General features: G+C 34.0%; 2 protein-coding genes across 2 annotated transcripts; one reads left to right on the top strand and one right to left on the bottom strand.

Annotated features, from left to right (window-relative positions):
* Positions 1 to 701: 701 nt before the first annotated feature.
* On the top strand, positions 702 to 5,561 carry LOC147401435 (Ribosomal protein L7Ae/L30e/S12e/Gadd45 family protein). Its single transcript, XM_086442756.1, has 4 exons — positions 702 to 914; positions 1,345 to 1,414; positions 2,988 to 3,093; positions 5,160 to 5,561. The coding sequence occupies exons 1-4, from the start codon at positions 788 to 790 to the stop codon at positions 5,319 to 5,321; spliced, it is 465 nt and encodes a 154-aa protein (XP_086298882.1). The 5' UTR covers positions 702 to 787; the 3' UTR covers positions 5,322 to 5,561.
* A 646-nt stretch (positions 5,562 to 6,207) lies between these two features.
* LOC147401434 (Peroxidase superfamily protein) lies at positions 6,208 to 9,116 on the bottom strand. The gene is made up of 4 exons (XM_086442755.1): positions 8,797 to 9,116; positions 7,984 to 8,175; positions 7,392 to 7,557; positions 6,208 to 6,758 (listed from the first exon to the last, which is right to left on the bottom strand). The coding sequence occupies exons 1-4, from the start codon at positions 9,085 to 9,087 to the stop codon at positions 6,334 to 6,336; spliced, it is 1,074 nt and encodes a 357-aa protein (XP_086298881.1). The 5' UTR covers positions 9,088 to 9,116; the 3' UTR covers positions 6,208 to 6,333.
* Between the last annotated feature and the right edge of the window lie 2,757 nt (positions 9,117 to 11,873).

The raw sequence follows: 11,873 nt of genomic DNA, 5'->3' as shown, positions 1-11,873 counted from the left end.
TAAAAAATCTTGATCAAAGGTTTTTAATGAGTAGAAGTGCGGTACTTTTGCACTCGAAAAATTCTGCCGTAAGAGGAGTAGAAGGAAGAAGAAGAATGAGGGAAATTAGAAAGAACCAGAAGAAGAAAGATGGAAAACACGAGGGAAAAAGTTCGGCACTTAAAATATCGAATTTTTATATTTAAAAAAAAATCGGTTGTTAAAGTGCCAAAGTTTTAAAAAATAATTATTAAAAAGTTCAACAGTTCAAGTATCAAATTTTTGTTTTTTTAAATAAAAATATTTTCATGGCAGTTCAATTGTCAATTTATAAAAAAAAAAATTAAATATAATTTTTTTGACAGTTTAAGTACTATTTTGTTAATAATAATAAAAATGGCACTTAGACTGCCGATTTGAGTTGTTTTTTATAAAATTTAAAAACTTGTTTCTTTTTTAATAAATATTATTTTATTTGGATTTTTTTTTTTGTGATATATAATTTTCCTTAACATTGAATGTGGTATGATAAATAATTTAAGAAATTGGAGTGTAATAAGTAAAAATTGCGCTGCCAATAGTATCTTTTTTTTTTTTTTTTTGTTTAAATAGATATTCTGAACAAACGATCAAGATTAAATCATTAAATATTAGCGATCCAGATGAAATAAATTTTGATCAAATCGTTGTCGTTCATCACTCGTAGGCGTACATAAAAACCTAAAACCCTGTAAAACGAAAGGTAGTCCCTTCGCCCTCCCGCTGTTAAACCTTTGCTGTCTTTGCCGAGAGAGAGAGAGAGAGAGAGATGGGAAGCGATAGTGAAACAGAGAGATCTCAGAAGGAGAAGAAGAAGATGCAGAATCTAGCTCCAATAGCGAAACCTCTTGCAGGGAAGAAGCTTTGCAAGAAGACTCTCAAGCTCGTCAGAAGAGGTATAAATTTCATCCTTTTCTTGCATTTTGTTCTTATTTGGTGAAAACATGGTGTTGGGTTTCTGTCATTTTAAACTTTTTCTTCAAATAGTTGCTGGGTTTCTCTGGGTTAGTACACCTCTCCTCTGTGATGAAGATATCTTGTTAGTTGTTGTTCTTGTTTTTTTTTTTTCTATCAGATTTCTTTCATATGGGTTTTAGTTTATATTGTTTATATGATTTTGGGTTTGGGTTCTTCTAGTTTTTCTCATACGGGTGTTATTTATTTTTTTTCTGATTTATTTGACTAATTCATGGCTTTATGTGGTACTTTGCTCTGAATATTGGTTATGGGTTTTGGTTTTGGGGCATAATTTTCTATGTGGTCGTTGGGTTTCTTGTTTTCTTCACTAATTTTTGAAGCTATATTATTCTGGTTCTGTTTTTTCAGCTTCAGAATCCAAATGCTTGAAGAGAGGAGTGAAGGAGGTGGTTAAGAGCATCCGCCGCGGCAATAAAGGGTCAGCTTTTTCATCACTATCTGAAGAAAATTGTCTTCTTCCTATTCATTTTCCTTCTTGTAGAATCTAATCTGAAGTTTTAGCTGAATACAAATGGACTTTGTTGTGGAGCTTTATTGTGATTAGTTCTCAAAACTGCCAAATGTTTTATATTTGCCTGGTGGGAGTTAGAAAAAGATCGATGAAAATGATCTTGGATGGTTCCTGTAGTAAGTGATCTTGTTGAATCCAGATGATACTCAAGATTCAATTTAATCATTTGATCGCTAGATTAGTTAACTTTTTTTTTTTTGTATCTGTTACAGTGGCTACTTGGGGAAAGCCTTAAAAGTCTTCATCATTCTTATTACTGCACGGCAATGCCGTATTTTTAACATATTTTTATGAGGTTACTCATTCCATTTTGTCTATGTGTTGGTTGAAATTAATTCATTTTATTACCCTATGCTACTAATATAATGGGTAGTGGTGCATTGGCTTGTTTCAAGGAATTCTTTCTGTTATATGTTTGTTTCAAAAAGTTAATGGATTCTATGATGGGATTTGAACTGGGATGATGAAATAAAAATAAACAAAAAACAGAAAAACAACTACACCTACAATCAACTAGAAATAAAGAGTCCCATTTGAACATAAATTTCTCACAAAAGATCCCTTTGAATTCCTCCAAACTTTGCTCCGGAATAATATTAAACCCATCATGGATGTAATGACATCTTGGAACAAATACTCTTTCCCTCGAAAGGTCAAAATACTGTTCTGCTCCATCCAGTTTTTCTAACGCATGGCAAACGCAAACGGTGTTTACAAACTGAATAAATGGCACCGGAGCTGGGCTTTGGAAAGCCAACCTTTCATCTCACCGGTGAAATCTCAACTCTCACATGGGGAAGGCTAAATCTGTTTCACATGCTCTACTCCTATCCATTTGGAGTTTGCCTGCCCTATGCCAACTAAGATGGTCAGATACAGGTGCGGACAATTCCTTATTTCGCAATATCCAATCGGCTATGTCAAGACAATGCCTTAAATTTAGTGTTTTAAGCATAATCAGCACTCCCAAATCTTTCGGATAAGGCTTCAATGATGATAAAACATAGTATCATTTTTCAGCTTCTAGCTGTCGCATTAATTCTAACATTTATCCCAAGCTATGAACTAATGAAGTCCATTAATTCTTTAACCGATATATGTTTTTTTTAAAAGGGTGTAATGTTGTATGTCGTTTGCATTTATTATAGAAATTATGGGGTTCCTGTAATTTTGGGTATCTATGGGCCTACTTTTATGTGGAACTCAGTTTTGAAGCATCCGAGCATTGTAAGATGCATAGGAGTGAGTGTTTCATGAATTTGCTTTGAATTCTAAATTCTAATCTAGAGTCACTGAGGCAATTATTCTCCCCTTCATTTTGAATATGATGTATTCATGTATATCAAAGAGTTTAACCGAAGCAGCTTAACTTTAAAAGATATGGCACGGCATTATTGATTTTTTGTTAATTTTCTTCTTTGTGTATCTTAATTAGCCATTCAAGTTTGTGAATTAATGGAGATCATTTTTGGTGGTGCAGATTATGCATTATAGCTGGAAACATTTCTCCAATTGATGTTATCACACATGTTCCAATCCTATGTGAAGAATCTGACATACCATATGTGTATGTTCCCTCAAAAGAGGTAAGTTGGGAGTCTTTTCTCTGTGCTGCTTGTATTCTATGTTAAGGGGAAAATTAAGGATTTATTTGGGGCTGTTTTAGTCTTTTAGAGTGCACCTGATGTCCACCACAGCGAGGGGTTCTGTACTTTAGGGTTCATTTGGATGCTGCACAATATTGTGACCAGAGATGATTTGGTAGCAGTTGGCAGCATGCTTTATTTTATTTTTTTTGTGGGGTTTGGGGCTTCCAGTGTTATTGGCCCCTAAAATTGCTTTAGGTTTTTAAATTTTGGTTTTGGTAATAGCCTGACTTTCACTTCCTGGCAAAGGAAAAAAAGTTGAAAATGGGCCGGAAGCAGAAACTACCCAAATCAGCTTCTTGCTTTTAGAGTTTTTGGGAATTTGACGGGTCACAAAGTTAGGATTTTTTTGGATGAAATTGCCCTTAACTTTTTTTAGTTAATGACTAAAATACCTTTAGATTGTATTTACAATATTAATCAACGATCAAAATGTTCACAACTTTTACCTAATACCCAAAATGTCCAAACAAGTGTATCCAACCCCCCCCCCCCCCCCCAAAAAAAAAAAAAAAGCACTTCCTAAACACTTTCACCAAACAATTAATTATGCAACAAGAAGCCCGACAGAAATGCCTCCAAGAAATTTCCTCTTGAAATACTACAACCCCAAAATCAGGTCTGTGGAGTGTAAATCATGATGTTCTTTCTGGATCTGTTATTTAGGCAAAAATTGAATGATTGGCTGGTAGAATAAGTTGCTAGGTTGAAGGATTGTATTGCGTTCTTTCATTTCTTTTCTAGGATGGAAAACATGTAAATGGTTATAGAGTCAATATGGTAATTTCATAGGCAAATTATTGTACTTGTTTCTTTCCCATTCTTCGGCTCAATCCTTCTTGATGGCTTGGAAATTCCATCGAAAGTGGGGATGTGTATTTTAGTCAGTCACTCTAGATAAACTCTTAAACATTGATCATTTTATTGCTAGAAGAGGAATCATCATGGATTTCTAGCTGGCTTCATATCTTTTTGTTGTTCCACATGTATTGTGACTCTTCTTTGTTTGTTTGCGTCCCATTTTGCTAGTTGGTCCACTTTTGTATTTAAAACTAGAAGTAGAATTCTTTGAAGTGTTCTTCCATTTGCAATTTGCTGATGTATTTGGAGATAGATATGCCAGAGCTTTCGAGGTGAGGTAAGTAGTAGTTAACAGCTCAATAATGGACATTGAAGGAACATTATTTTCTTAGTCAAATATTCACGAGTTGCTCAAAACACTCTTCTTTGAGGATTTTGTCCAGAAGGATTCTGTTGCAAGTTAGTATCAAGGGAGTCTTATTTTGGAGTAGTGATGTGTGCTTGAGGATTTTGTTCTGTTTCTTTATTGTCTAATACACAAGCACCTCTGGATTTTCATCATTAATATTTGTATTACTGGGGCACACTGTGAGTTGGTCCTAATGCATAAAAATGATCTAGCTGTCCGGGTTGTGTCTTTTTTTTCCTTAACTAGTCATGTTTACTGGACACAGTTTTTCTCTTGATTGGTTGGCTAATGTGATCTAGTTGTTATGAAGTAGGAGCTGACCCTCGTAAGAGGTGGATCGCTACCCATTGATTCAATCTCCAAATTGCCGAGTGGGTGGATCATGCTCACAACTAGTTATGTTGGGTTGTAGATTTCTTTTTGCCCTTACTCTTCCTACTGTTTCTTTCTTCTTTCTTTTTTCTCTTTTTTTGGACCATTGTGATTCTTCTGTAGAAACAGATATTGAGATTTCTAACGGCTTGTATGTACCCCTTCTTTCAAATGAAGCTACACCTATCACTTTCACATTGCCACAAATATATATATGTGGTTATAGAGATTTTATCTCTTTTACATGAAATTTGTAAGGCCTTAGCATTTTGGTTCCTGCTATCTATTGAATCATTATTTCTGAATATCTTTTCCAATACCTATATTTTGTTTTATCATATATGTGCATGGGTGTGTATGACATGCTTATGTTTATATATATTGTTCATATTCCAAACCTAATTTGTTTGATGGATCTTTACAGGATCTAGCCACTGCAGGAGCAACCAAGAGGCCTACATGCTGTGTATTGGTGCTAACAAAGCCTACCAAGGGGGAAATGGGCCAGGAGGAACAAGATAAATTGAAGGCAGATTATGCCCAAGTTGTCTCAGATGTCACTGAACTCTCATCCTCCCTATTTTGAAGAGCAAACAAAACCAATTCTGCCTTTATGTAACATGGGTGTTTGATATTTATTTAACGTTTAAGGGACCAGGGTCATTACTACTGCTTTATTTCTTCACTGACAGTTAGAAAGCAGTCCAGCTGATATTCAGACTTTAGATCTTTAAATATTGAGTTCTTCCTTCAACAATCTTTGAGCAGATCTATCGTAGAAACGCTACTTTATTGATCTTAATGATAATCAAAATGTTTGTGTTGAGTGGTTGCTCTAAAACTTTCAGCTTGTTTGATTATAAGGAGACCTGTTTTGTCTTACGAATGGTTGGTTTGATTGCACATTGAAAGAAAATCATTTTTTTGTTGTTTGATCTCCTTGGAAAAATTAGAAAGAAAATCGGTTTACTAGTATTGATGTCCCCCACATTCTTGGACCCCAAAAATTTATTGTGGAAAATGGGTCTGACTACCTGTTTTAAAAGAATAATGCTGAAGTGACCTCAGGCTGGAGCCTCATATTTCACTTCTTGACATGAAAGTGTATGGGAATTATAAATGTTTTTTCAGTCGTATCGATATGAGGTTCCAGCTTGAGGTCACTCCAGCACGACTCGTTTTAAAATAAAGAATAATGCTGAAGTGATCTCAAGATTGAACCTCACATCGCACACCATGACATGAAAGTGTATAGCAACCATAGGTACTTTCCTCCAGGTACAACTGAATGCATCTATGGTTCCTATCCACTTTCACGTCTACATGTGCCATATAAAGTCCGATCTTGAGGTCATTCCAGCACGACTCTAAAATAAACTGTAACATCATCTCTTGCAGTTTATTAAGGGTCTGATTATTGTTAATCTAGGCAGCAAAACTGTTTGACAATGATTTTGGATAAAATTCAATCATGAGAAACATAAACTTCTCCATTTTAATTGAATGAGGAGAATACAAAATAGTTGTGGTATATGAAATATGTTTTTAACTTCTTGACATCACAAGGTGTTATATATTTATTCCCAACAATCAAAGCTTCAAGTGTTCACAAATCTGCAATTCTTTCTTACTTCCCCGTTGACAAAGCTATCAGGATTTGTAATGTTTCCCATCTTCACCATTGAATCCGAAAACTGTTGGAAGAAAGCGAGCGCATCTTCAGCATACTTACGAACAAGCATCTTTGTCTCAATCCCTAACGCACTAGAATACATTTCTTGGTCCGAGTTCAGTAGCCCTTCCCCTCTTAGCAGAATATGGTAGAAAGAATTGTCAAACAGATTAGGTGTAACATTGTCCATTGCAGTTGTATTATCATCTCCTCCTCCAGTTGCCGGGCAAATTGATTTCAGTTTGCTAAGGTATGTCTCACTGACAGGATTCTTGTGTGATGTTTCGTCGAAGTCTCCATAAATTCTTGCTCGAAAGTTCTCACATCGGGCTAAGCCTATCGTATGTGAACCTATATAGATTATAATAACAGTTATGGGTGCAAGATTTACCATTAAATAAGTCTCCAAGTAGGACTTAAAATGTGTTGGATTCGGCTCAGATCCAAGTAAAACCATAATCAGATCCAAATTTATTTATATGGACCTGAATCTGACTTGGATCATACTAGATAAATCATATCCGGATCATTTTGATTTCACTTAATCTGGATCTGGATCCGACTCTCTCGAATTTCTTGATTTAGTTCCGATAATTTCAGAGAGTTCAATATTTTTTCTTCTATACTCATTTGTTAATTGCTATACTATTCTATTTTACCATTATTATCATTTTATTTATAAGAATTTATGTTATATTAAAATAGTAAAAAATGATATTTGGAATAAAAGTATAATTTTCAAAGCAATATATGATTCTGATATAGGGGGATATATGAATGGATTCATATCGGACCCAGATCCGATTCTGATCAGAGTACATCAAATCATATTCAACCCATTTTTTTAATTCGGACCTACTCCAAGGTCCCAAACCCTCTAAATTCGATTTCGGATAAAATCCAACCCATTTATGCCCTATCTCCAAGATCAAAATCAACGTTGTAAGCTGACCGATATATTCTAGTAATTTGAGGAGATCTTACCAACAAGAGCCACCATATCTGTGACTGATAGGCCTTGAGAAAGAAACTTTGAAATGAGATTGAGAAGGCCCTGATTTGCAGTAGGAAGATCTGTGCTTGCTAGGCTAAAACTAGCACTTCTCGAGTCCTTTCGACCTAATGGAACATGCCAATAGGGACCACCAACCTACAAAATTTTTCAAAGTTACAAAAATATTAATTACTACTAATACCCATTATTTTTTATGAACAAAACTATTAAGCCAAATATTCAGATTCAAGTTTGGTTTAGTTTACTTTACATTGCTTCCTATCTAAATTCACTAGTTTTTTTCATTATGAATAAGAGATTGTGCAAGTTTCTACATGATCTAATTAAACTATCAACAATTTGAGTAAAAATCTATAAAATTTGTTTAAGTTTCAAAAATATTATCATTAATGCCCCATCAAAACTTTCAAATATCAAATTTGGCTTATTTTACGTTCCTTCCTATCTAAATACACACTAAATTCTTTATTTTGAATAGGAGATTTTGTAAAACTTTCTAAATGACCTAAAGTATGAACAATTTGAGTAAAAATTAAAATTAATTTATTGTTATCCCTTTACCAGAATTACTGCATCTCTGGCTGCAATGGTGAGAATATCTGCACAAGAAACGATTCCTGGGCATTCAGATTCGAGCTTATTCTTGATCCTATCAATAACTTTAAAGCCTCTCAGAGAGTTCACATTAGTTGGTGCTTTCTTCTCTCCTTTCAGTGTGATTGTATCATCTAGCAAAACTGACCCGTCGCAACCCTGAGATCCATCGATAGAGATTTTTATTGTTATTGTAGGGATTGTTATAACATTAGCATCGTTATCGTTATTGAAAACAGCTCATTAGCTCGACATACATATATATGTATATATGCCATCTAGACAGCTTATGTGACACATATAGTATATATACATATCTAGGGTCACGTTCAATGGCAAACTTTTTAGCAAACTTTTTGGCAAAACATTTTTCAAAACATGAGTTAGAAGTTTTGGAATGGGCTGATTTTTGGTGAGGATGATCTCTACGGTGAGGAGATCATCCTCACCAAAAATCAGCCCATTCCAAAACTTCTAACCCATGTTTACAAGTTGAAAAATCGTGGACCGTCCATTTTTTGTAAACTATTTTTGATGGGGTTAGAAGTTTTGGAATGGGCTGATTTTTGGTGATGATGATCTCCTCACCGTAGAGATCATCCCCACCAAAAATCAGCCCATTCCAAAACTTCTAACTCATATTTTGAAAAATGTTTTGCCAAAAAGTTGGCCATTGAACGCCACCCATATATCTATATGTGATCTAGAGAGCTTATGTGACATATTTAGTAGCATAGTATGGTATAGTTCTGCTACATATGGTTTCACGGGTAATCTTACCTGAACAAAGCAGTCATGAAAATGCAATCGTAGAATCGATGCAGCCATTCGTGGTTCAGCGAGAACTTCACATTCCATCTCCTTTCTCACAATTTCTAGTGCAGTTGGACATGAAGATGAATAATAATCCAATGTTAAAGGAGGATCTACTGCATGAGAATTGATGCTTAAAATGGAAAAAATGGAGAAGATTAAGGCCAAGGATTGGAGAAAATGAGGTTTTGAAAATTGGGTATGAGCCATTTCCTTGGTTTTTTGATTTCTGATGGAATGAAATGAATTGATGAACATTGAGATATATAAGTAAGAAGGTTTTAGGATTGTTTATATTTATTTATGTTTTTTGTAGTTTCTGTTATTGAGATGGCTTTTGTGTGAAGTTGATATTTAGTCAAGAGAGGATGCAACTAATATTGGTTTGGTTGGTGGGTACTCCCAAACTAAATTACCAACTCGTGAAGTATATAGTAAAGGGAGAAAGGAACAAGAGAAACATGGTTTTGAGCACTGATACTGTACTTGTGGGATACCCAATACATTGGTAAAATGTTTTTGGGCCCACTTATTTGTTAATGTCTGGGCTACCCTCTGATAGTCTTCTTGGCAAAATCTCAATCTGATCGGTGATCTCTAACCATTGAAATTGAGCATTTTCTGTATTGGTTCGGAGCCTTTCATAGGCTCATGACGGGTTTGTCCATATTAAAAGATCATTCTCATCAAAACTCAGCCCATTTCAAAACTTTTAATCCCAATTTACAAAACAAAACACGTGTACATTAGATGATGATCCCTGAATTGAAAATTTATCAAATTGGTCGGACTCTGGTTCAATCCAAGTTAATTTGGTTGGATCGAATTATATTTATTAAAAAAATTAATATATACTTTTCCTTAAATTACATTTTTTATTTTCGTAAAAAATAATATTCACACAAACCAATGACAATTCCCTAATTGAACCAATTTTGTTATAAAAACTGGTCAAGCCACTGATTGGGTCCACGTTTTAAAATTTTCCTAGAAATCACCAATCAGGCTGATCCTTGATCTAGAGAAATTCAAGAGTGTGCCATGTGGCGAGCAAAAGATGCTTGGAGTTGGGTATCCCTGGAGTACGAGATCAGATATATGTGTTTTTTTCTTTCAATTTTGTGTCAAAAGTTGAATGGGTAACCATTGTTAATCATGATGAAATTTGGGGTTGGATTGGTTTGGTGACTTTCCAAAAATCGAAATATTAGATGTTTTAACTCTCGCACGCATATTTGTTCACCAATTGAAGGCCTAATCATAACGTAAACGTTTTAATAAGAACATAAGTGTTGATCGTACGGTTGTAACATATGCATTTTATGTTGACTAACACGTTATCTTTTGTGGTTGACTTATAAGGTACATCGTGTACTACTGATCCAAACGTACGTCCTTATTTTAACAATAAAAATGCTGAAATGACAATGTTTCACACATAGCTGGCATGGATGTGCTAATAGAGTCATAGATGTTTTTCATTGAGATACGAGTGAGAAACATCTATGGTTTTATGCACACCTTGACATCAGCAATGTGTGAAACGATGTCAATTTCAATGTCACTCTAACTCGACTAGGTGGAGAATCGAAGAAAAGATACACCTCAGGCACACTAAATAATGTCCTCTCTCTATCTTTTTCTCTATATATACTTCACATTGATTTTCTATTCCATAAATTATTTCTAAATTAATACCTTTTCTAATACATTTTTAGTACAATATAACTAAGTTACATACCTAACTAGAGCCACAATCATTTTTAAGGCATAATTTAGTTTAGGGAAGTGATCGAAGGCCCTAGAGAAAGCCAAACATTTTTCAACATATGGGCTAGAAGTTTCGGAATGGGCTAATTTTTTGTAAGGATGGTATCTATGGTGAGGAAATCATCCCTCACAAAAATTCAGCCTATTCTTAAACTTTTAGCCTCATCAAATGTGGTTTACAAATAATTGACGGTTCACGATTATTCAACTAGTAAATTGGGTTTAGAAGTTTCAAAATAAGTTGATTTTTTTTTTTTTTGGAAGATGATCTCCTCACCATAGAAATCATCCTCACAAAAAATCAGCCTATTCTAAAACTTCTTACTCATATATTGAAAAAATGTTTGGCACATTGTTTGGCTCTCTTTCAGGCCTACAAACGCTCCCTTTTAATTTAACGCCAGTTTACTTTCTTAAAGATATTGTCAAGTTTAAGTTATATTACATAACTAGAGTTTGCCCATCCCTATGGCATGATAATCATCTTTAGGGTTAAGGAGGTAAAAAAAGAAAGACAATAAAGTTGAAGAAAATTAGTAGAAAATGGGTAAAAGGGTAAAAACAATAAAGTTAAAATGGTATTATTGAAAAAGGGGGCGAAGAGGAAAGAAAATAAAATTTTGGGGTTTCAAAGATGGTGAAAGAGGAAACATAATAAAATTGAAAGGGTATTCTTGGACGGGGGGGAATAGAAAATGAAATGAGGAGGTATCTTCGAGATTCATAGAGATTAAGGGTCTATTATTTATAGAAGTCAGTTCCAACTCCAGAAACTGACTTCTGGAAGAAATAGAAGCCCATAGCCTGAAAAGCCACATCTAACAAAAGCTTGTTAGTTACAGAAGTACATAAGCTAAAAATTGATGTTCGTTTGATAGTTTTTTATTATTAGATTCTAGTAAAATAACCAGAATACGCTTAATGTTGATAATACACCCAAGATGCACAAAAAATAAGCAAAATACCTTAATAAATATATAATTACACTAAATATATATAAATATAATAAATTTATATTAAAAAATTATAAAAATAATTATTTTCAATTTAATAAATTTATAAATTTTATAATTCCATCGAAATTTCGATAGCATCTCCTCTTTAAAATGAACATATGATAAAGAAAATACTTGTATAATACACAATCCAACATCTACATAAAGATGAAGGGTGTTTTGATAATAAAGTAATGATGATGAATTGCTTTGGTCTTGGTAGTAAAGAGGGGTATTTTGATAAAGATGAAGGGTATTTTGGAAATTCATTTTTATTTT

The sequence above is a fragment of the Akebia trifoliata genome, chromosome 5 (genome assembly GCF_017979445.1).
Source record: "Akebia trifoliata isolate Shusen 1 chromosome 5, ASM1797944v1, whole genome shotgun sequence".
Taxonomy (NCBI): domain Eukaryota; kingdom Viridiplantae; phylum Streptophyta; class Magnoliopsida; order Ranunculales; family Lardizabalaceae; genus Akebia; species Akebia trifoliata.
This window is presented reverse-complemented; position numbering and strand designations above follow the sequence as displayed.